The sequence below is a fragment of the Gavialis gangeticus genome, unplaced genomic scaffold (genome assembly GCF_001723915.1).
Source record: "Gavialis gangeticus isolate Ggan-Ray unplaced genomic scaffold, GavGan_comp1, whole genome shotgun sequence".
Lineage (NCBI taxonomy): Eukaryota > Metazoa > Chordata > Crocodylia > Gavialidae > Gavialis > Gavialis gangeticus.
The window spans coordinates 33,792,588-33,817,949 of NW_017728995.1; the positions used below are offsets into that span (position 1 = coordinate 33,792,588).

The 25,362-nt window shown below is 52.0% G+C and overlaps 1 protein-coding gene across 1 annotated transcript; it reads right to left on the bottom strand.

The window, feature by feature from the left end:
- Positions 1-11,617: 11,617 nt before the first annotated feature.
- Positions 11,618-24,867, bottom strand: CLDN1 (claudin 1). The gene is made up of 4 exons (XM_019503478.1): positions 24,416-24,867; positions 15,972-16,136; positions 15,217-15,301; positions 11,618-14,213 (listed from the first exon to the last, which is right to left on the bottom strand). The coding sequence occupies exons 1-4, from the start codon at positions 24,636-24,638 to the stop codon at positions 14,054-14,056; spliced, it is 633 nt and encodes a 210-aa protein (XP_019359023.1). The 5' UTR covers positions 24,639-24,867; the 3' UTR covers positions 11,618-14,053.
- Positions 24,868-25,362: the final 495 nt, after the last annotated feature.

Consider the following 25,362-nt stretch of genomic DNA (forward strand, 5'->3'; position numbering starts at 1 on the left):
GAGGTGATCCTCCCCCTCTATGCGGCACTGGTCAGGCCGCAGCTGGAGTAGTGTCCAGCTCTGGGCGCCGCACTTCAGGAGGGATGTGGACAGCATGGAGAGGGTCCAGAGGAGGCCACTCGCATGGTCGGGGCAGCAGGGCAGGCCCTACGAGGAGAGGCGACGGGACCTGAACCTGTTCAGCCTCCACAAGAGAAGGCTGAGGGGGGATCTAGTGGCCTGTTACAAACTAGTCAGGGGGGACCAGCAGGCATTGGGAGAGTCCCTGTTCCCCTGAGCGTGACCAGGAGTGACCAGGGATAATGGTCACAAGCTGGCAGAGGTAGATTCAGACTAGACATCAGAAGGCGCCACTTCATGGTCAGGGCGGATAGGATCTGGGACCAACTTCCAAGAGAAGTGATGCTGGCTCCTACCCTGGGAGGCTTTAAGAGTAGGTTAGACGTATACCTTGCTGGGGTCGTTTGACCCCAGTACTCTTTCCTGCCATGGCAGGGGGTCGGACTTGATGATCTGCTCAGGTCCCTTCCGACCCGACCAACTATGAAACATATAAGATGTTTAAAAGAGAAAATTGATGTACACTCCCTGAAGCCCATTGCAGAATGAGGCTGTACTGTAGGCAAGACCTCAAGGAGCAGCTGGATAAGTGAGTTGCTGTTGAGATCAAACATTCAATCATATTCACAGCGGGTGTCTCTTCTATTTGTTCTTTGCTCGCAGAAATGGAGCCGTTCATCTCACCCTGGTGTTGTGTTCGATTGGACGGCTGCATTCTGCTATTCCCACGTGAGGCATCTCACACGTTTGTGAGCAAGGGCGTGGGCAGCTCCAGCCAACACGTGTGGCCACCCATTCTGAGAAGAAAAACAGTACTGAGGATCGGAGCAGCAAATGGCCTTTCCCCGTAATCATCTCCAGTGCTCTCAAGAGCAAAATGCATGGTTGTGGGAAGGACCCCTTTAATGCAGCTGGCTGGAAAATCTCCACATGTGCGCAGAGGACATTTTGAGGGAAAAACCTGGTTTGTTCAGTTTTTATCAAAATTTCTCATGAGCGATTTTAGGTTCTTCAAGAGAAAACTAACAGCTCCAGAAGTCTGTTTTTTTGAAAACCACTTTCCTTAGAAAGTATCAGCAACTTTTTGTCTCTTGGCTTTTCGTTTTTCAGTTTTCATCCAAATTACTTTTCCCTGCAACATTTTTTAATTTTCCCGAGAGCGACAGTTTTATCTAAACCTTGTTTTGATGTTAGGATGTTGGTCAGGTCTGTCCTGGACACCTTCTCCCCTCCAGGAGGAAATGAATGGAGATCCTCCTTTTTGGGGCATCCCACATCAGCTGGGATCTGTGGCCATTCAGAAATGAAGATTTCAGAGGGCAAAGAAAGGAGAGTTTTGTGGTGAAGGCCCGGCACTAGGTTCCTGGCAAAATGATGAAGCTGTAAATTGCATCTATGTTTGTGCAGTGCCTAGCACCACTGGTCCCCAGCAGAGATTCGGGGCTGCGGGCACTGCCATCACATCTATAATTCAGAGGAAAAAAGTTTGCACAATGTCAGAAGATCCCCCAAAAGTTAGGAGAAGCATAGCACATCTCAGATAGTTTTAGATGGAGCCATATAACACTCATGAGACCATCCAAATGAACAACAGCAAAAGGATGGCTACCTTCCGACAGCTACAGAGACAGTCAAGAGATAAACAAGGTCTCTAATATTAGAAAGGGGGAGGTGGTTTGGATCAGGTATTTTAAGAATCAGCTTGGACCTTTGCCTCAAGTTCAAGCTACATTTTTTTTAATTATTTCTGCTTGTTGAGGTGTTCCTCCCACCCCTTTATTTTGGTACGTTGTGTCCCTACAGAGCTGTGTGCTCCTTCTTTCCATTCCTCCAGGCTGCATGCATTGTTCAGCCTTGTTTATGTTGGGAGCAACAAAAAGACCCGCCTTCATTTAGCTAATTACTCAGAGCCCAGCAGTGGTTTGGGATACGTATCGTATTTAGAGTATGAACAGCAAGGGCTATGATAATAAACAAGTTATGCAGGGTCTGAACCTACCTACTCCCTTGGCCTCTTTCATTAAAGATGGAATTACAGCTATTAATAACTTGCATGATCTGAGGCTTATACCTACAGCAGCTTGAATCTGCTGCTCACTTGAGTGTGAGTTTTTTGACCTCAAAACTAGGCAAAATTTGGTCTAGGGGCCTCCAAGGAAATATTCCTATTAGTGTGTGGTGTTGTGTTGATAGTGGGCAGGAGTTTTCCCCTATGATCAGTTTGTGTGTGTGTGTGTGGGAGGGGGGACAGTTCCTGAAACTTCCCCCTTTCCCTTTCCAATAAAATAGCATGTCGAGGTGTTGCCTTCTTTTTGTTCCTTAAGATTCCTGTGCCCTGCAGAAGGCAATTGGGACTTGGTATCTTAGGGCGCTTGTACACGTGACGATTTGCTCATGTACACGTGACAAAACGGTTTTGTGGTGTCAAACTGACTCAGAGTGTGGCAGCTAATGTATGTATTTTAGTTTGACCATGGCAAATTGTCCCATTGTGGACAAAAAAATTGTCACGTGTACATGTCACATATGATGACAACCTGCAAAACTGATCTACCAACCTAACTTCCCCCTCCAGTTTCCAAGCAACAACATGTGTGGTATGGCTAAGGGCATGCACCAGGCATTTGGGGCTTATGTCTGAGTGGCTACTCACCAAAAATACACTGTGTGACTCTTGTCAGACCATATAAGCCCAGGTCTTCAAAGATATTTAGGCACCTATGTTCTGTTGCTCAATTACCACTGTAAAAACCTGGGTAATAGCACTGTCCTGCCTTACAGGGAGTTGGGGAGGATTCATGCACCAGAGATCATTGTGAGCTCTGAGACTGTGATGAAAGGTATCACATAAGTAACTGAGCTGGAGACGCTCCACCCCAGACCTGTCTGCATTTCAGAGAAAGACTTTCAGTATATATAGGCGTCAGTCTTGGAAACACTTAGTGCTAAACACACCAGGAGCAGATCAGGTGCCACATACACAAGATAAATAATTATCAGCTACTGCTCTGCTGAGCAGACTGAGGGGTGTGCTTCATGCCATGAAGAGGCTGTTGCCTAAGATAGCTCCACACCAATTAGCTCTCCCATGAAGCTTGCTGAGGCTGCAAGATCCCTGATCTGTGGCTGGGGATCCTTGATGTGACAGCAGTCACCAACTTCACCCCCCACCTCGCCTGGCGTGGAAGGGTAGATGTCGAGAGGTGGACATAGCTGAGTGGGGCTCTTTGCAGTGGGGTTTTGCAAAGACTGGTGACTATTCAGCCTCGATGGTCCAAATCACTGCTGGAGATCTCTCCCAAGGCCGTTCATCAGTCCCCCACACAGTCTGGGGTGTTGCAGTCAAAAAACCTGAGGCTGAATCAATTCAGTCTTTGCAGATTAGTATAAAATGTGGAGATTGAACCAGCAAGCAAGAGAACAGACATTTACTTTTGATTCAGGAAATACAGGCACATGCCTTCAGTGGCTCAAGCCAGAAGCCATGGGCACTAAAGCACACCTCCCAGCCTGCCAGCTCCAAGGCTTTTCACCTGAGCCCAAGCCCCAGCCCTACTTGAGCTCCCAAGCTCCATCCCAGAGCTAGCTGGAGGGTCTGCCTGGGCAGGGGCAGCTCCTGCCAGGCTGAGGAGGGGGTGGGTTGGGAAAAAGGTAGTGGCATTGAATTCATAACAGCTTGAACAAGAATAGGTCTTTCTCTGAGGTGAGCATGTATTGAGCAGAAGGGAACAACCCTGTGGAGTCCTGCTGTCTGTGATCATGGACTACAAATCCCAGAGGCACCTAGAAGCAGGAAGAGGAAGTTTCATAGTTGTTAGGGACTGGAAGGGACCTTACAGATCATCGGGTCCAGCCCCCTCTGCACGTGGGCAGGAAAGACTGCTGGGATCGGATGACCCCAGCAAGATGGGCATCATGAGCAACCCTGCAGAGTCCTGCTACTGTGGGTCTGGACTGCAAATCCCAGAGACCCTGGGGGCAGCAGGAAAGTAGAAGTGAACATATACCTTATGCTGGGATGCTGGGGGACTCTGATTTAACTTGAACCAGGAAGAGGGTCTAGGACAGAAGGTTCCTAAACCAGTTTGACCTAAGTCATTTAAGTCTGATACTACATTCAACCAGGTTTACCTTAAACCAGTTTCAGCCATTTTGAAACTGGTTTATGTGCCCTGAGCTTCTGTTCTGTTACAGGTTTAAATCAGTTTCTGAAGACTTACACTGGTTTATGTGTAATTTTGTCCCTAGCCCTGGGGAGCTGGTTACTGTACTCAAGGTGCATAGCATAGTGGGATAAGGCAACAGGAGTGACGATGCATCAGGAGGAGTCGAAAGCTCATTCTTTCCACAGGAAGGGTTAAAAAATGCAAGAATTTGGGAGGTGCCTCATCCCTCCTGGTTCAGGGCCTGACTCAGCCTCTGACCGCTGGCAGCCAGGAAGTGGCAGGTTACCCTGAAGCCCCCGGAGATGGTCGTTGTGAGCAACAGGAAACCAGATTAGACAGATCTTTTGTCTGATCTGGTGGATAATTCCTATGTTCTTATGGCTGCTTTGAGATTATTGGTTTCTCATGGGTCATCCCATGCAGAATACCTGGAAACTGGTCGCATGCTGGGACAACTGCTGAAGGAGTAATCATAGTAGTAGCAACAACAACAATTAATAAGAATAATATTAATAATGATAATAATGATGACAATAAGCATAATAGTAATATTAATGCTGATGGTTCTGGTACAAAAGCCAAGCAGGATATCAGAAGATTTGTGCTCTGTGAGATTTATTTGTTGCAACCCCTTTCCTGTTCCCCTTTAAGATCAAAGCACACGTTTTTGGTGTCTGCTATGAGCCTCCCCACAGATGTTGATAGTGGTTGAAATCACCTAGACATCTAAGCCTGATCCTTGCTTTGCCATGCCCAAGGAGTCAATCCGACGTCTGTTATGTACGGAAGACCATGGATTGACAAAAAACTGTCTGGAGCCTCTCAGCTCCCCCCACACCCCCAGCGCTTGGGGCCCTGGATCAAACTGATTCTGAAGTCCAATTAGATCTATTTAAGGTTGTTGTTCACCTTATCTCTGCACCTCTGCTCTTTGCATATCTAGATTTCTCTCTACCGTAGCTGCAATGCTGGCACGGCAAACAACGCTGGGAAAAGGCTTTCTTTTAACCGTTTGCAATCGCAGTCTTCCAGAAGAAATCTCCTGACAGCCTTTCTGAGCTGAGGCTGCTTCAGGAGGGCATGGACTAAAGCTCCAGTCGAGGTACGCCTGGTGTAACCTGGCTGGCATCACTCCACCAAAACCAGCAGACTCCAGGATCATCTGAAGAGCACTGGCCCAGGGGAATCTGCAGCCCATTATTTTGGAAGGATGATCTCTCTGCCACACGCCTTGTTGGTACTTTGAATGTGGGTTTAACAATTGGCTGCTCTGATGTGAGTTCACAGCATAACATCAGCAGAGCTTTGCTCCTGTGCTAAGCACGTGACACCGCCTGGAAATTGCAGCCTGCTATAATCTAGGTTCCCTTGTGTGCACAACGGACAGCCAGGACAGAGCTGGAGCACTCCCTAAAACACACGACCCTGGAGGTCTTTTTACGGCTGCCCCTTTTCAGCACATGCAGACACATGCTTCCCTGGCAGGGGTGGTCTCAGCCCCGTTCATATGTCTTTAGGGGGCTGATTCTTCTATAGGGACCTTTAAGCTTCTAGCATGGGAGCCAGGAGGAAGCCCGTCTCCGTCCATCCTTTCATGGAGCAGATGGTGGTGGGCTTTGTCCAAGGATAAAGACTGGCGTTGGGCATGACAGGCTCTGCAGGTGTTATGGACCTGCAGGAAAAACGACAGCCCTCGGGGACCTGCAGCAGCCTGCGCGTTGCTTGGGGTCTGATGCCCCCTTGGACTTTCCAGTCTTAGCGATTGCGAAGGGTAGTGATGGTGTTTGTGCTGCCACAGTGAGAAGCAGATGCAAAATGCTATAAGGAAGGGAACCATGGGGTTGCTTGGGAATAAATGGTTGGAGTGGCTATTTGTTCTGACCAAGGGTAGGATCCAGCGGTAGTAGGGCCAGGGAGACGGAGGTCTTGGCTTCTACTCCTGGCCTGTGGAGATTGCACCAGGTAGCAGCCAGAAGGCCTGGGTAGGCCAGGACCTTGTTGGTGTCCATTCCCAGGATGCAGAGGTGCATTACCTAATGGGTAAAGCAGGGAACTGGCTGCAAAGTGGCAGAAGCAGTGGCATAGCTAGTACAGGCCAGATTTGATGGCACTACTTTGTTGTGTTAATGGACCTAGTTGCCCATGCGCAAGTCTTTCCCCCATGAACAACACCTCACATGTAGCGTGCACGTGGGCTCCCCTCCTCCTTGCTGCCTTTCGGTGACTCTATCCTAAGGGTCCCATCACAGTGTGTTATGCGGACCAATGGCTCAAAGTTGCAGCAAAGGAAATTAAGGTTGGATATCCCGAAACACGTCTTCACTGTGAGAATAGTGAGAGTCCACATGGGAGAAGGTGTGAACTCTCCATCACTGGAGGTGCTCAAGAAAAGGGTGGAGAGACACTGGTCAGGGATGATTTAGGTGTAGTGCTGCCTGTTTGGTTGCGGATGCATGGGATGGTTTGGACGGGGCTGGACTGGATGTGACCTCTGGAGAGCTGGAAGGAAGATGAGCAGCTTGGCGTGCTCCATGTAACCCCACAGCAGTCCACGGGCCAGGACTGCTACACTACATCCTGCTTCTGCTGGATTTAGCGTTGGGGAGAAGTGCAAGCTCCGCACCTGGGGAGACAACATCCTCTTCATCCACTGCACTGCACGCCAATCCCAATGCCCAGGCCTGTCTCTGTGTGTGCCCAGTAGGTCCCCCATCAACAGCAAAAACAGTCTCCATCAGGCCAACGGCAATGGACAGTTGAGCCAGTCCCCAGGCAGTACATACCATTGACCTCTGGAGCTCCCTTCCAGCCCCACTTCTCTATGAGTATGTCTATGACAATAGGAGATGCAGTAATGGGTTGTCAGGACTTGAGCAAGATGGAACAGAATTGCTCTTCTGTGCCTAAATCTGCTTAGATGCCCAATAGGGGTAGTAGGATCTGGCCCTGGGGCTGGATTCGGTGCTTCTGCCCCATCTCTTTCTTTGTGCAAGCCCCTTCCCCTGTGCTTGTTGCCTTCATTCCTGCCCTTTGCAAAGACAAGATGTGGCCTCACTGCCCTGGGCATCTACTAAGCTGGAGATCCTCAGACGGAAGAGCAAAGCCCCAGCCCTGGCTTGCTCTCTCAGGCATGTTTTGAGGGTTGTGTTTGGTGGCTGCCGTGTCTGCAGAATTGCAGCATGGGTGAAACAGGCTCTTGGGCCCGGCAGGTCTGGAAAAGGCAACTGTTCAGGAGGTGGCATCCAGCACCTCCCATGGGAAGAACAAATGCAACCCGAACACCTGCTCCCCACCCTGGGATAGGGCAGTAAGGGCCATCGCTTTTGCAGTAAGACTCTGCAGGCCAAAGGCATGTGTCATGTAAGTCCCCCATGGTCGACGGGGTTTGCCAGGTAGACTTTTGGCTCCCTGCAGCCTGTATGTAGGTTCAGGGGGGCTCAAAGCAGCAAATACAAGCCCACGGGTGAATCAGTGCTTGCAGCTGTGGTGCACACACAGTGGGGGTATTGGGAGGCGTCTTCCAGGAATGGTGGCCAAGGGAAGCAAATCCTCAGGGTACGGCTTTTCTTCCCCAAAGCTGGATTTGTGCTGTTCGCCTTGTCAGGGGAAAGCTATTTATTGCTTTGTTTTCCCTTTGACCTGGCCTGTTTTCATCACTTCCCTGCTGCTCTGCAGGCAGGGGAGCTGGCTCTGGGAACAGAGAGGCTGCTCCTCTGGGCTGGCCTGAGAGCAGGACTGCGAGAGCCCCTGCGCCTGCTGCAGCATTGCAGGGAGCAAACAACACACTGTAGAAACCTTTGCCTCTTTCCCACCCCCATAAGTTTCGAACCCACCACCCAGAGTGGTGCATGGGATGCACCCACCATTACTGCCCTGCAAGGCCCCAGCTGCCCTGGAGGTCTCTGTTTGGAGAGGCAGCAGCGCTGCTGTTCCCACGCCTGGCTCTTGACCCTGCCTGGGAACAATGGTGACCGCGGGAGGGAAGTGCTGCTGTCAAAGTAGGAACCAGGAGTCTCTTTCCTCTCCTTCGAGTAGGTTTGATAATAATAGACTTGGCTTCTCCCTACTGGCTTCCACCCAGAGCATCCAGGCTGCTTCGAAAGCAGAGCAGCAGCATGCACAGGAGGGGAAACGACTCTCCCAGGATCAGGCAGCAGGTCAGTGCCAGCGCACAGAGAGTAAAAGAGGTCTTGGCTGCTAGGTCCATGCTCCATTCATTGCACTGATTGTTCCCAAGCTTTATGGACCTATCGGCAGTCACCAAAGACCCCTATTCCTTGCAGGTTGTCATGTGCCTTTATCCTCCGACTTTTAAATGGAAGTGCGGCTTGGCATGGTCTGTGAAGCTCACCAGCGGTCCACAGGCCAGGACCATTGCGCTACATCCTGCTTCTGCTGAATTTAGCACTGGGGAGAAGTGCAAGCTCCGCACCTGGGAAGACAATGTCCTCTTCATCCACTGCACTGCAGGCCAGTCCCCGTGCCCCAGGCCTGCCTCTCTGTGTGTGCCCAGTAGGTTCCCCATTAACAGCAAAAATAGCCTCCTTCAGGCCAACAGCAATGGACAGTTGGGTCAATCCCCAGACAATACATGCTATTGATTCAGGTAGTATTGCATCCCTGAAATGGGTGACTTTGCCAGGTGGAAATGTCCAGTTGCTATGATTCACTGCCTGTCTCTTGCACTGGTGTCTTATATGCAGAAAGCGCTTCTTGCCTCAAAGGATCCCCAGGTCTTTGTGATCTCCCAAGCTGCGCCATGAAAATGTCCACCTGGAGCTTGTCCAGCCGGGAGGACCATTCATTACCTGTCCTCCAGGATCGTAGCAGCCCAAAGATAACACTGGAAAACTGGTAATAGCAAACTCCAGTAGCAAACTCTGCAACAACCCAGGGAACAACTAAACGAGCCACTTCACTAACCGAGCACACATCCTATAGCCTATGGTATATATGTGCAGGTGTGTGCATACACACATATATTTGCATGTATGTCTATGAACACATATGAAAGCTGCAATATATACTGCACATGACCAGGGCCGTGTGTAGATGAAACAAGAGGTGTGTGTGCATGACACTTTAAAGTGGGCAAAATGCTTTTGCACCGCTTTAAGTGTCCATGTGCAAGCTGGCCCATGCCACAGCGGGGAATAATGGAGCGGTTAAAGTCAGCAGTGCCTGGTCATCGTGGCTTTGTGCTTATGGGGCTGATTTAGTCTGGAGAAGAGAAGACCGAGGGGGATTGAATAGCAGCCTTCATCTCCCTGCAGGTGCAAAGAGGACGGAACTGGACTGGTCTCAGTGGGGGCAGATGACAGGACAAGGAGCAATGGGCTCAAGCTGCAGCAAGGGAAGCTGAGGTTGGATATTAGGAAAAACTTTCTTACTAGGAGGGTAGTAAAACACTGGAACAGGCTCCCCAGAGAGGTGGCGGCATCTCCATCCTTGGAGGTTTTGAAGACCCATCTAGACAAAGTCTTGTCTGGATGATGCAGTTGGGGCTGGTCCAGCTTGGAGCAGGGGGTGGGACTAGATGACCCTGAAGTCCCTTCCAGTCCTCTATGATTTTCTAGCACAGCATGGGCTGACTTACAGGGAAGTGAGCACACAGGAAACAACCCTTCACTTGGGTTTGACCTAGCTCTGTTTGCAGACCGTGCACGTGGCAAATGCATGTCTCCACCCTGCTCTTCCCCGGAGCAAGGTGGGAGGGAAGCAGGAGCAGGCGTAGCCTTTTGCTCCACAGGAACCAGCTGTTGGCCCTGGTGTCTGGGCAGTGCTAAGGGACGGGGCCGAGCTGCCTTTCCTGGGTGTGTCTGGACACATCCTGGAGCACTAGGGACTTCCAGTCACACCAGCTGCCAATAGACACCTGATAAGGCAAAGAACCAGTCTGGTGTCTGGGCTCCGTCCATGGGCAGCCCCAGCTTTGCTGAAGGTGCAGCTGGATGCAAACCCAATAGACACTGAGTCCAAAAGGGGCCTGAAGTCCTACTTCTCACTGGAGCTCACATGTCCAGCTCTGGGTTGCACGCCCAGCTTCTCCCTCCACTTCTCAGGCCCCTGAGACCTGCCCCAGCCCATCTCTCTGCCTAGGCATCCCCCTCTAGTCCTGCTCATCTCACCGATACCAGCATGCTGGTCACAGGCCGTCTCCCTGAGGCATCCGTTATCCTCATGGCTTTCAGTACCTCCCAGACCAAAAAGACCACCTTATGCCATAGGCAGGAGATGCTCCTGCCAACATCACCAGCGCTGACATCAGAGCACTGTCCTGGATGAGCTCATACCCCTGCCCCCTGGGTACCAGCCAGAGCTGCAAACACCGTGCCGATGAGCCCAGGGTACCCTGACAATGGCTGGCTGGGCAGTGCTGCTGGGTCACGGCAAAGGCAAAGCAGCCCAGGTCTCTGCTCCCACTCCCTGCAACCGAATCAGACGTCTCAGCAGAGGCCCACAACTCCTGCCCTTTTGTGTGAGCATTGGGCAGTCCAGCCAACGTTGCAGGGGGCAGATTGCTATTTTCCCCCCTCTCATCTGCAAAGGAAACTTCCATGAAGCTTGGATTGGTCTTGAAGGGGCAGTTGGCATGGGAAAAAAATCAATCTCAGTGGAAATCTGTGACTAATTGACAGGGGGAAATAAGGATAGCAGCAGACCCTGACTCGTGCCAGGCTGCTCCAGGCTGCAGCATGCCTGCCTACTTTGCTGAGGCAGCTTTATCCACCCCTAATTAGCTCCTTTTCCTTTGTTTGCTGCACCAAAGGCAGTGGGCATGGAGTGGAAAAAGAGCATGGGGGCAGCTTTTCAGCTCTTCACAGAGGATAAAAGCTTGGCACAGATTTCCTCTCATTGCAGCCCCCTGAGGTTGCAAATTGGTTGGGGGGTCAAAGAAAAAGTCCAGTGCAGGAATGGGACAAGGAACAGGTAACTCCAGGATCTAGATGCCTTGGCCTGTTATGACAAAGGAAGTATCAGTGGAGCTAGCGGGGTGGTGAGGAGCCCCCACACTGACCTGCAGCAGGTAGGAATAACTTGGCTGCTGTCTGTTGGGGGTCTGATGGGACGGGGTGGTAGCTGGGCTCCCGGGAGCTTGGCTGGACCACAGCCCAGATCCTCAAAGGAAGAAGTGCCTAGGAATTAGGTACCTCAGGACCTTTGAGGGTCTCCACACCTTTGGGGAAATTGCACCCAGTGCAATTTAAACAGGTGTGCAAAACTGATGCACATTACACTAATGTAAAGGCCTGGTGTGTTTGGGTCCACAATCAACCAAAGCGTATCCAGCCACCTGAATTTCAAATTCCTGACGTCACACACACATACACATGCTCCCATCACCGCTGCCAAGGTGACCGCGCTATCAGGGAAATAAGCAATGGATGCTCTTCTGTTTTCTTAAAAAAAAAATCCATTTATTGAAAAAGTTTCACACTTTATACAAGTTCCCCATAGAAAAGTCTGCTCCCTGCTCAGGGTAAGAACTAAACACAAAAGATCCAACCTCTGCCGCTCGTGGATGCAGCTGGGGCCTCAAGCTTTCCCAGCTGGGGGCTCATCTGATGGCCAACAGGCACAGACAGCTGTCCCCGCAAGAAGTCAACAGAAGTTGTACATGTGAAATAGGTACAGGGAGGGATTTTGATCTGAAGCAGACACGTGAATGGCTCTGAGGTCCATGCCACAGAGGCGGCTGTCAGAGCAAGGCTAGGTCATAAGGATCAGATGGGCCACCCACACTGCTGTATGGCATGTTTCAATGCCAGGGGCTGCCCTTTTTTATACAAAGGGGTCAGGAGTTGCAAGTGCCTCTCCACATATGCAGTATTTAGGGAGCCGGGATAAAAGAGGCTGGCTTCTTTCCTTCTAAATGGAGAGTTTGGGTGCGTCTACACATGCATTTTACTAAGCATTAGCCTATTTTAATGCGTATTAAAGCATCCCTAAAAAAAAAAGGGTCATTCAGCTAATGCACATTAAAATAGGCCAATGCACATTAAGCGTCACTGAAAAACTGTTCTCTTTAGTTAATGTGCATTAAGACAGGTGAGTGTACATTTCCCTAATACCTCACAATGGAGGTACTAGTTTTAATGCGCATTAACTAATGCACATGTAGACACACGCTTTGTGTTTGAGCTGCCACTATCCTGTTAGCTATTACCCAACAACTGACCCACAGCCTGCCTAGGTCAGTCTCCTGTGTCATAAGCGTCACCTGAACCAGATGCTTTGGAGGAAGGCACAAAGCCCTTTATTACGAGCTGCGTGTCTCAGTGACGGCTGCTTGCCGTAATTATTTGAACATTGGGATTTCCAAGCTCTTCTTGATGAGCTTGGATAAAAACTTTGGATCAGTTGCTTGAAAAAATGGGCTGAAACTGTCTAGAGGGGAAAGGCCATCCGGGATGAAATAGCAGTGTACTGAGCTTGGCGGGTATTGAGAGGCAGCATCCAGGGGAAGGTTTTATGGGCTGGCACTGGGCTCAGTTTGGGTTAATGTATTTATTTGGAAGAAGAGGCAAACTCCACGTTCATTCTTTTAAGGTGAAAAAAAGAGCTGCAAGCTTCAGTGAGGAGAGAGAACTAGTGGGAAACAATCTAGAGCTGTTAGAAATTTGAATAGGACTTTTTAAAAACATTCACCAACCTAGGAAATGGCATGTTAATACATCTGGGAACATGTAGGAGGCATTCAATGGAAAGCAATAAAAAGATGAGTACTTAGAAAGCAGCAAGGCTGAAACGAGCCTCTCGGGTGATGGGGCACAGCTGCTTACATAGATTTTTATTATTTTTTGTACCGGGAGGTGGTGAAATACAAACCAAGGGAGTCGTTGCAAAGGTAGAGGAATCGAGTCTTAGGCAGGGTTATAAGACTTCCATGCAAGGCTCTCTGGGGCTTTCTCTGCACCGCTGCATCTGAAATACAGTGCACCTCAGTACCAGAAAGATGCTGATAGACCGGGAGGGATTTTTGAAGAGGAAAATGATGGAAAGGGCTGGACTGGTAGAGGTGATGAGTATGTGTTCTTTTGCATGGAGGAAAAAGGGGTGAACCTGAGCACAGTTAGATGTGGGGTGAGCAAGATAAGGAAACCCTTTCTGGCAGTGAGAAGCACAATACTATGGAGCATTCTCCAAAGGGAACGCTTTCTAATGAATCACCGAGGCAAATTAGAGCAGAGAGTCACCCTCCGCCAGCTCCAAATAGCACCTACCTGCCTTGTACCACCTGCAAAAGACTTGGAGGGTAGGCTCATCTCCACGGGGGTGAGTCTACCATCTTTTTGTGGACTGATATCTGCAGCAAACAGAGAGATAAATAGGAAACAACAGAGAAAGTGCATGGACCTTCTCACAACAGGGTCGACCTGCCTGGTTGGGATCTTTAGGTTGGGATCTTTCTCTTGGTACTACTGCTGCGGCCCCTTTGCATAGAAAAGGATATAGATTTATGTACACATCCCCCATAGTGGGCTCCAGCTGCACTGTTACCATGTGTTTCTGGATTTAAAAAAGCACCAAGAGTCGTCTGGAGAAAAGATCCCCCCCCTTGGACTCCCAACGTGCTGCAGAGCTGGTATGAAAGAGGTTGGAGGTGGCCCAGGTCCAACGAGCACGGCTAGGCTCCCTCCGTGGGGTGGGAGAAGGAGGAGGATTGATGTCCAGTAATGGGGAGGATTATAGCATGCACGTTTGGGCTAAAAGCAAGGCTGGACGCAGACGGCTGGAACTCTGCTTTGACCAGGACAGCAGCGTCTCAGCGTCCTTTCCACAACGGTCTCCGCCGGTGATGCCGGCGGCTTCGGCTCCCCGCTCCGTTATACGTAGTCCTTGCCACTCGTGGTGCTCTTGGGGTAGGGCCGGGAGGGGGGATAGGAGGTTTCTCTTCGGGGACAGGAACAGCAGAGGAAAGCGCCGCCCAGGATGGTCAGCGCTGCAGCCGCCCAGCCGATGAAGAGAGCCTGGCCAAACTCAAATCTGGGAGAAACGACAAATTACGTTGGATAAAGCAGTGGAGAAACCCCCAGACACAAAGCAGTGCTCAGTTCATATTTTTTCCCATTGCCTTCTGCTCTCTGAGCCCCTCACCCCGCCTCAGGCCTTGCTTTCCCTGCAGCTATGAAGGCTGGAGAAGTAACTCCCCTCATTCCCATGTCTCCAGCACCCACTGCCATGAGATGCCATCATCATCCTGCACCTAATTCGTTCTCCTACGACTACAGCAAATAGCACTTTGTACGGATCGCGTGCACACAGACGCATGAGGCTGGGGTCCAGTTTGTGGCTTGAGGGGTCCGTTCCCATCTCACTTGGGAATAAAGGTTAAAAAACCCCACCATAAATAACCAAAAAAAGGAAAAAAAATCCTGTTCTTTTTGCATCTACCATGCTCCCAGCCCAAGACCCCTCTTGGGTGAACTTTCCCCAGCGCATGACGAAGATGCTTGCAGGACCCAAATGCAGCAGCCTGTGGTTAACATGGAGGAACTCCCCCTTGCTGGCGGCTCTAGCTGGCATATTGGCAGGGGTATAACATGGCATGAGTCAAGAGGGAGCTTAAAAAGATTCAGACCCACAAGCAGAAAAAAATCCACTCCAGCTATGAGTCTGCTGCTGGTGGTTTGTTGCAAAGCCAGATCTGAACAAGCTGCCATAGTTTGCAGCAAGGGCTCAGACCCGTTCTGCTCTTGCAGAGCTTCTGAAAACCAGGGGGTCATGGCTGTGGGAAGGCATATCACATCTTGCCTCCAGAAGCAATATTTTTTGGGCAGAGGTTTATCCTTTTTACCACATTTGCAGCAGGGCCAGCCCTACATCCAAGCCTCTCAATGCATTTCCCCAAAGACTGTTCACTGAACCCCTGCCCCATGCTATCGCTTCTCATAAGAGATAGCTTCTGGGCTCCAAGAGCCTTTCCTGAGATGGCTGGGAGCCTCGTTTGCCGTGACATACTGAACTGCGATGCAAGAAGGTGCATTACCTCGTGTTGACGGGGGTGAAAGGGTTGTAGAAATCCCGAGCCACTTTGTTCCCGTACCAGGATGTGGCCACAAGGACGGCAAAACCTGCAAGGGAAGGCTCAGGCAGTGAGATGGATGGGGAGCCGATGGGGAAAGCTCAGCAGCAGTAATGTGTTCCCTCATGTACTGAGGACCTGCAGCCCTGGATCAAATTGTGGCACTCAGCCACAGCCCTGTGTTGGGTGGGAAGAGAGCAGGAGCCCTGGAGAAGTATCAGGCAACCAGCCCCAAGGGCCCTCAAGGATATGTGCAATGGGCCAAACCCTGGAATGAGGGAAGGAAAAGGATGACACTGCCTTTGTAGAGTCATCCAGCACCCTTGTGCAAGGGGCAGCTGCAATTTCTTCCCCTGGCGTCTAAGGTTTCTTGGGACTTTCCAACCCAAGGAAGAACGCCCTGGGAATCAAAGTCACATCACCCACACTGATATGTCCAGGCAGCTAGTGAACAGGGTTGGCCCAGCTGGCTAATTTAACCCTGTGGGCAATGGCAGTTTTGGAGATGGCTGACCAAATAAAAGCCAGGCCTGGGGAACTGCTGCATGCCTGCAGCTTCCAAAGAGTTAATAAAGGCAGCAGCAACCCTTTCCCAATATCCCAGCACTGCAGACAGGTAAAACCTGACTGCTGCAGGCCAGCACATGCTTGATTGCAAAGTAAAAGCTATGCAGAATGGGGCGCGCATAGATGTACTCCATCTTGGAGCAGTGACTCACCTGCAGTTAGGAGAATCACACCACCCAAGACAGCCATCCTCATCTTCTTCACCTGGTCATCTTCCAGGCACTTCATGCATTTCATGCCCGTCATTGCCACGACTATGCCAATGATTCCCAGGAGGATCCCAGACACCATCAAAGCCCGGGTAGCCTGCAGGCTGCCTAGAGGAAGGAACATAGTATTGTCCATGAGAGGGGTAAGCACATTGGAAAGGTCTCAAGGCACAGGCTGCAACTCAAACTCCATGAGGATGGCAGTGAAGCACTGGGATTTGCTACCCAGAGAGATAGTAGGATCTCCATCCTTGAAGGTTTTGAAGACCCAGAGCCTTGTCTGGGATGATGTAGTTGGGGCTGATCCTGCTTGGAGCAGGGGGTTGGACTAGATGTGACCTCCTAAGGTCCTTCCAGCCCTCGTTTTCTATGATTGTATAATAATATGAATGGTGTTTATCTTCTCAGCCATGCTAAGGGGGATTACTGCTGGAATTCAGGACCTTTTCTTCCAATAGTGTCTCAAATACTATTTTAATGCAAGGCTGCTGCTCTCCAGAAGCTGCCCGTGTTGAAACACTAGGCAACACCTACCTTAAAGACAAATCATACATCTCATGCCTGAGTGTTAGTCACAACTGGGTGAACTATTTGTGAACCATTGTATTCCATCATGCATGATTATCGTCTGCTCTTACATGCATTTAGGATCATGCACACACACACACATTTACACGTACACTCATGCTAGGTTCTGCATCTATGAAGCCAAAGGGCACAGGAATAAATCTTATGGGTTTGCATTTCAGATGCCTGCTGCATAAGGACTCCTCTTGTGCCAAAATACCTGAATATGAAGGATGTTTGCGTGGTTTCCTTTTGTACGAATGACTTTGCCATTCTGACTTTAAGCCCATGGCTGGTAGCTGGGGCTTCTCAAAGTAAAAATTAAAACCACAAGGAAGAGATTACTTGCAGGAGAGAATGGAGTAGATCACGAGCAAGTTTCAAAGCAAAACCGAGGTTTCTGAAATGATGGGCTCTTTTCCATTTCTGTTCCTTTATACTTACAGCACTCTGCTGCACAGTTGTCTTACGTTGTGTATTGATGCAAAGAAAATCCTTGCTAATGTCTCTCAAAAATGCAAAGGCATCTGGCTTTACGCATTCCAGCAGCTACCACGGGGGTCTGGCTAATCTAATCTAATCACTGAGGTTTGCATTTTGCAGTCACCACCCTGGCCTCTGCGTTGCTAGAGTTAGAAATGGGGTTATAAAATATAAAATCACTACCAGGGACACTTGCAGATGACTCCAATGTTGGTGAAGCAATACATTGTTGGAGGGGGAAGTTAGTTATACAGCCTGAGCTGCGCTGCTTGGCAAGACAGGCTCTTCTGTACAACACAGAGCCAGGGGAAGGGTGTAGGGATGAAGAAGGCAACACCACACTTTCAAAATGGAGATGCTATCTTGACTCTGGTCTTGGTAGCTAAATGAAACCAGCTCCCAGAGCAATGCTGCAGTGAAGGTGAATATCATGATCCCTTGAATGGGTAAGTAGGAGAATATCAAAGAGGAGCAAGGAGGTGGTATCTCCTGCGGAGAGGCCATCACTGGAAACAGCGTCCCGTTCTGGAGTCCACCCTCCAAAAAGGATGCTGAAAAGCTGGAAAGGATTTAGAAGAGAGCTACAAGAATGAGGTGAGGGGTGGAAAGCCAGCAGAGGAGGAGAAGATGTGGTCTGAGCATGGCCACTTATCCAGGAAAGAGACTGCTGAGGGTAGATAGCTTGAGGAGAAAAAGGCAGAGCAAGGTGTTAAAACAAAGGCTGTCAGAGGCTGTCACACGCTTGCACACCCTACTCACTGATCACGGATCTGTGTCCCTTTACACGGGATCTGAATCAGTGATATCCCTACCCTGATGTTTTATATGTCTCCTAGGGCAAGGGCTCAAATCTGCTGGAGTTTCCCACCAAGAAGCCTTTTGCTGGCACAGCTACGGGGCGACTTTGGTTGAGTTCACTTTCTGCTCCTAGCGCATCCTGTGCCGGGGCAGACGGCTGGATCGGCGCCTCTGGGGTCCCACCCTGGGAGTCTGCGCTCACCACGGCACCGATCCCCCCCGCGTACTGTCTAGGACCTTTCCTTCCCTCTTTGAGCGGTCAAGTGGGTGCAAGCCAGCCAAGGTGACCTGCTCTCCCTGCACCACGGCAGCAAGGCACCGGGATTTGAAGATAAATTTGGGCCCATTTCTGTGCAAATAGCTCTTGGTGTAGGAGCAGGAAAAAAAAAAATTGGCCAAGATCTAGATGTGCAGGAAACGACACACCCTTCCCAGGAAAAGACACCCATGAATTCACATTCGGAGCGGCTGGATCCTGCCTCCAGGGCTTCCCTTAAAAGGGAAAAGACAAGGCTCCTCCCTGGGCTTGGAAATGAAGCCACAGCATATGACTAATTGAAGCCCTTTTTGCAATGCAGTTTCTATGGGTCATTCCCCCCGCCTGTATTTCACAAATTCTGTTGAATGACTTCACAAGCACATTTTTAGGGCACAGCACAGCTCAGACTGCCCCTTCGGCCGCACGGGGATTTCAGTCAGTGCAAAATGGTAGCTGCCTAAGCTCTGCTTTCTCCATGCATTAGAAGAGATGATGTGCAACGGCATGTCAGACCTGCTGTGGATTTCTTTGGGCTCCTTCTGATTGCTAACGAGATAACTCCCGCGGGAGGGAAGTTGCACACCCCAGGACAGAGGCAAACTGCCTGGGAAACAGAAAAAAATGAGGGATAGAGAGGAGACTGCAAAGCCCAGCTCCTCTGCAAGGAACCAGGGGAGCAAATCAGTGGGGAAGGTGCTTGAGAGAGAAAACTCAAGTGGTCTTGGAAGACTGGGAAGGGACTTTTAAACACGTGCAATTTATATCTGCAACCTTCCCACGGCTCTGGTAAACAAGGATCCCTGTCCAAATGGCATGGAGGGAGGAAGAGAGGGGTCACGAGCCCTTCCTGAGGCCACACATGACGGCTTGCACGCCCCCAGCAGTCCACGCCATCTCCACGGCTTGGCAGAAGACAAAGGCAGATGCCGGGAGGGAAAGAGGGGGGCAATGAGGCCAGGCCCAGAGGAAAATGGGCAGGATTGTTCCTCTTGAACAGACCTTTTTATACTGCAAGGGAGAACGCATCCAAGAGGGACTCACAGTCCTCCCCCTTATAGCTGCCGGCTTCACCCTGTGGTCTCAGCAGGGCGCGGACCATGTCTGCAGAGATGGATCCATTTCTCATGCACCGTGCCCCCGGGCATCACTGCTGTGGTGCCAACAGCCCAGGACAAAGGAGCCGGTTGTTTGGTGCAACTAAAGCAGTAGCTCCGAGTAGGATTATCAAAATCTGCAGGAAACTCTGGGTGAGAGCCAGGGGACAGGGCTAGGCCAGGACATTCGTCTTCTTAGGGCACATACTGTCTTCCATATAGGACTGGGGCTTCTCCCTGCAACTCATGCTCACACCAAGCATTACAGCGAGGTCAAGGGCAGCGTCAGAAAACTTGGGTAAAGCGGGCGGCTTTTATCTAAGGGACGGGAGGCCTCACCTCAAGCACCCGTGCTTGCAAAGACTGCCCTTGCAGCAGGAACAGGATTGACACCATGCAGCATCCACATATGGGGTCACCACGATCCACGGTGTACGGGTTTTTGTCAGTGTTTAGGACCAGGCCTGCTAATACCAGCTGGTCATAAGCACTTGCAGGTTTTCATGTTCAGAGCTGCTGGGGATGCTTAACTATGGGTAATAACTAGCAATACCAATAGGCTCAGGCATGCTTCAGTCATGTGGCAACCCTTTGAATCTCGCAAGGCTGTGCAAACTCACGCCCGTGCGGCGCAGCTCTGCCCACATCTGCATCGCAGAAAGCAACCTCCCAGATCACAATGTCAGCTCGTGGCTTTGCGAGGCAGGATTTGGATAAATGAACCGCACGGCCCATGCTTGATCTGAGACCTAAATAATTGCTTTCCACGGCTATGAGTATCTGGCATAGAAGTCACTGCAAGAACCTGTTGCACGGTGTGGGTTTGGGATCGCATCATGGGATGCGGTTTGTTTATGCCGCCAGCCAGAGAGGGGAGAGAGGAGCCGTGTTTGGACATGTTGCAGCGAGGGAGGTTTAGGTTAAATATTAGGAAAAAACTTTCCCAGTAGGAGGGTGATGAAGCACTGGACTAGGCTCCCCAGAGAGGTGGTGGACTCTCCATCCTTGGAGGTTTTGAAGACCCGGGTAGGCCAAGCCTTGGCTGGGATGATGGAGTTGGGGCTGGTCCTGCTTGGAGCAGGAGGTTGGACTGGATGTGACCTCCTGAGCTCCCTTCCAATCCTCATTTTCTATGACAGGTGAAGGATATTTTGCAGGCCTCTTGCTGACCCCCCGCCTCCCTCCAGCAAGGCAGGCGTCTCCTCTAGGCTGTCCATGTACCTGCCCGCAGGCCGTGCTGCTGGCAACTCTTCCCCTCCAGCAGATCCAGTCCCTGAAGGGCTGCATGTCTTTCTCTGGGCGATTCCCCCTCCCACAAGGCTGAACAAGGCCCACCCGCATCCAAGTGACAGAGCCCCGGTCGGTGATGCTGACATCCTCTTCCCTTCAGCAAGTGGGAACTACCCACGCGTCACCGACTGCACGTGCGCTGTGGGAAACGCAGCCCAAATTGCTCCATTTGCTCCACTCCAAGTTTTCCTGGGGGGAGGCTACCTATGCTCCCTCCCGAAACCGCACTCTCCAGGCTCTCGTTGCATTGCATTGCACCTGGGCTGGCAGCCCTGAGCTCCCTTCCTTGCAGAGCTGCAGGGTTTGGCTGCACGGAGCCAGGCCCCGAATGGGGCAGCAATGGAGAGGGGAAGGCTGCCGGACCCCCAGCTGATCCTGGAGCCAGCTGGCCATCCCCACCCGCATTCCTGACCTGGGCTGGACACCGAGCGGTCAGCAACGCTCTGCCCATGGAGACTCCCCGAGGAGGAGACAGACCCGGCCGCGGTTGGGTTAATTCTTGCAATGCCAAGGCTGGAAAGCCCAGCAGCTTGCCATCGCTGTGAAAGGCTCCCGACACCCATGACAGGCAGACGTACTGTCCCATAGACCCCCTTTCTAATGCCAAACCAGTGACAGGGCTGGAAACATTTCCCTCAAACCCAAAGCTAGTCTGCACCCATAGACTTGCAAATTAAGTGCATGCTATTTATCAAGGCAGCATGGTGAAAAGGCTAGGGCTTTCTCCCAGGTGATACCCTGGTTACCTTTTTACTCCATCCAAACACCGTGCAAACATAAACCAATCCCCTCGGTGCCCACAGAGGCACAGGGCTGAATGCACCCCCACCTCGCACGCACAGCTCGCACTCTGGAGAGCAGCAGCCGTGCCCTGTTCTCCTCTGCCAGGCCCCTCCTGGCACCTCACGGGGCAGGTTGTTGTCTGCGACAGCTCTTGCCTCTCCAAGCCTCTAAGGGCCCCTGCCTGCCTGCAAAGCTGGGTCCCCAGAGGCTGCTTTTAAGGGTCACAGGTTTACTTGCAGCCATCCCCAGGTTGCAGGTTGACAGGTGAAACGCAGCCTTGTCGTTTGGCTGAATTCAACCGCGCCCTGAATGACAGGCCCCGGCTTGCCGCCAGCGTGGGCACGTTCCCACGGGGTAGCAATGGAGCCCTGGCATCGCTCCCGCGGTGCCCAGAGCCATCAGCCAAGCCAGCCTCGCCCGGGGAGACAGCACAGCCAGCAAGGCAGCAAGGTGTGAATGCTGGCTGGAGAGGGGTGTGTTTTTCCCCATGCCCCCAGCTCCTGGGAGACCCTGGTGCTGCACAGCAGTGACCCCCACACGCTGCTAGTGATGCCCTGAAAGCCCCGGCGAGGGGTTGCAGATGGCACTGGGTCTCACCCCACTTCAGGTGCTTGGCGATCATGAGAAATTCAGGGACGCTGCAAGCATTGCAGCCGAGGCAGGTGCGGCAGACGCTCCCTACCAGGGCAACACCCAGGAAAAGTCCCTGGGGATGCTTGCCATGGGGGAGCACAGCCAGTGCTTTGGTAGCAGAGGACTCCTGACATGCCAGTGCACCAGGGTTATGAATGACCGCTATAAGGTCATTCATAACACTGACCTCAGGGGGGAGTGACCTGCTGACCTCTGTGTCTCATTGCACCCACCTACTCGTGCATGTTCAATCGCGCCGCTCCGTGAATGCCAGCAGGGTCAGATTAGTTGGGGGGAAGACCCCAGGGTTTCATAGTTTCTAGGGTCGGAAGGGACCTGAGTAGATCTAGTCCGACCCCCTGCCATGGCAGGAAAAAGTACTGGGGTCAAACGACCCCAGCAAGGTGTTCATCTAAGGGTAACAGGCTGGGCTTGGAAAGGACTGGTCTGCAGTGCCATGCGAGACCCAAGACTTGTCCGGAGCATGGCACCAACAGCCTGGCACTGCCGGTAATCACTGCTTTGCTATCATTGCCAGGGAGAGCAGCATCTAACCGAGCCAACAAGCATGGGAGGACACTTGGGCTGAGTTTTGCCTCTGCTCTGCTGTAGCCGGGCTGCATCTCCAGCGGTTTCTGGTGGTCCATGTGTGTACCCAGAGGACTGCACAGCTCCCATCTCCTCCGTAAGGAGCCGAGGACATTTCACTTCAACCGAGGACATTTCACTTCAACCGGCCAGCGTGGGTAGACACCACCCTTGTCGCTGAAGTGTATAAACAGATCCACTCCCCGGCAAATAATTAAAGGGACCGACTGGCTCCTAAGTGGGCGGTGGGTGAGGCTGCTGCATTTCTCCAGCTTTTCCAGGCAAAGGCCTGGCCTATCCTCAGACGTGCAGAAATGTATGTCACCAGGGCTGGACTCGGGCGGGGTGGGGGCAGCGTGGACGGATGCCTCTGGGATGACAGAGGCTTGCATTTGGATGCATGGCTGGGAAAGCAGAGCTGGCTTCTTGCCAGGAGCTGGGAAGAAGCTATGAGAGCAAAAGCCCTTCTCTGCTGGTTTAAGCCACAGCCGGCTGCATGCAGGTGCACCTTTTCTGGCCACGGCTCCCGAGTGCCCGCCCAAGCGAAACGACGGTGGGAATTGTTCCAGAGCCAAAACCTGAAGCTAGGAAAGAGAAATTCGAGCTGGTCTCCACCTGCAGAATCAGGCCCTGCTGCTCGGGGCCTGGGGGAGGGACGACTGAGGACAAGGTGCAGACACGAGGGATTGCATCCTCGCAGATGAAGCAAGCGTCTCGGCTGGAACATGCCCGCCCTCGCTGCCGGCACACGCACCCTTTGCCCCGGCAGCTTTTGCATCTGGTGCTAGGTCAGGACTGGAGGGATGCGAGCGGCGGAGCAAACCCAGCAGCATTCGCACTTTGGAGACACCCGCGATAGACGTGGCTGCCACGGGGTTGTCTCCGTTGATCAGGCTGTGCCGCCCACCAGGATTTTGGGAAAGCTCCCCTGGTTGCTATCAAGAAGAGCCTGGCCAGGTGGAGCTGGCTATGACCTGGAGAAAACCTGGCTCTGGTTTCACCAGAAACCAGCACTGGAGATGGCACAGCACGGGGCTTTTCCCAAGCACCCTCCTTGGGAAAGCAAACCCCACCTAAGGGGTTTGCAAACCCCACCTATTGCTTTGCAATCAGTAAAGACTGCCCAACCTGCCCCCTTTACAGCCTAGCACATTTGTTAAAGGGAAAACACTCCTTTTGTTCTTCTGGGAGGTGCCCTGTCACTTGGGGGCAGGGGTAGATATTACAGCAAGGACTCAGGCAGGCAGCCGAAGCAAAAGTATATATAAAATATATATAATACAGCATATATAAAAGAAATAATATATAAAAAGTATATATAAAAATCTTTCCAGAAAAAATAAACCCCAGTAATCGATTCCCTTGTCTCACCCCGCTACACCCCCAGCAGACTCCTCGATGGGAGGAAGGTGCCCGTAGCAAGCACTTGTGGGATCAGTGGGAAAACAGACATACACCTCGGTCTGGCTTCTGCATCCCTACTTGTCAAGCCCCGTTCAAGGGCTTTGTTGGCATTAAATGTGGCCAAATACCTCCCCTGGGGATGGCTACCATGAGATGCACCGGCTGAGGCTGGCCCACAACCAGAGCTTTCCTGCTGGCTGCAGCTGGAGCCGGACGGGGCCCTGGAAGTCCAGCGAACAAGGCTTGAGAGCAGGGGTGCATGGGGTGCCGGGAAGAGCCAGATCCAGAGAGACACAAGTTTGGGTAGGGGACGATCACGCGGATCCACCAGCTGAACCAGGGCAGCAGCGCCCTAGAGCTGTCCTGCTGGGATCAGGGTGCCGGACTCGATCTGAGAGGTCCCTTCCAGCCCCTAACGACTATGAAAGTATTAAACTTCAGAGTGGGGATATCAAGGAGACCCCCCCAAACCCGCTGCATGCACTTACTCTCCAGTTTCAGCAGGGAGTCATATATCTTGCACTGCATCTGGCCTGTGCTCTGGGTGACACAAGACATCCACAGCCCCTCATAGATGGCCTGGGCTGTCACAAGGTTGTCCCCCGCGTAGGAGGACATCTTCCACTGGGGCATAGCCGTGCTGACGATGATGCCGATCCAGCCTACAAAGGCCAGGATGAAGCCTAGCAGCTGCAGACCTCCGCTGGCCATCTCAAAGGGGCTGTGAAGAGGATGCCACAGTCCCTAGGTACCAGTCCACGCTCCCAGCACCTGGGCAGCTGGTAGGATTTGCCTTCTTCCTCCTCCTTGGTAGCACTCAGGCGGAGATGTGAGTGCCAAGGCTCGTCCCTGCCTCTCTTATCCTCCAGGAGCAAGGCAGGCGTCCGTGCCGGCTCCTCGGGCTAGAAACCACCTGAATGAAGTCAGAGCATCTCTGGGTTGCAATTTAAAGCTGAGTCCTCGGGGCTCCCCCTGGTGGTTTCACCCGAGCTCTCGGCTCTGGGGAAGGGGCCGTGATGGCTCAGACCCAGCTGAGCTTCCCCTCCCTGCCCTGCCAACCTGTGTCCAGATGTGCATGGCTTACGGCAGGGCGTGGGGAGCCAGGGGGCTTCTTCCAGCGCCCCGTGCAACCAGCTCCAGGTGGAAGACAGAGCTCACAAACCAGTATATGTGTCGTGTTGGTGATACCCGTGTGTCACACTGCAGCCGGTTTGCTGGGGACTTGCGATCTACAGGGTGACTAATGTTCAAAGCCACCGAGTTGCATCCCGGTGCTTTCTCTCCGAGGGTCTTGCACGCGTGGTAAACGCAGGCCGGTGAGTGCTCCTGCACCGCCGAGGGCCAGGCATCTCGGCCCCTGAAGGCCCCTCGCCCTGCCCCATCTCAGAGGGCCAAGGTGGCAGGCAGCGTCTCCTGCACTCGGCTCCCGGCTGGA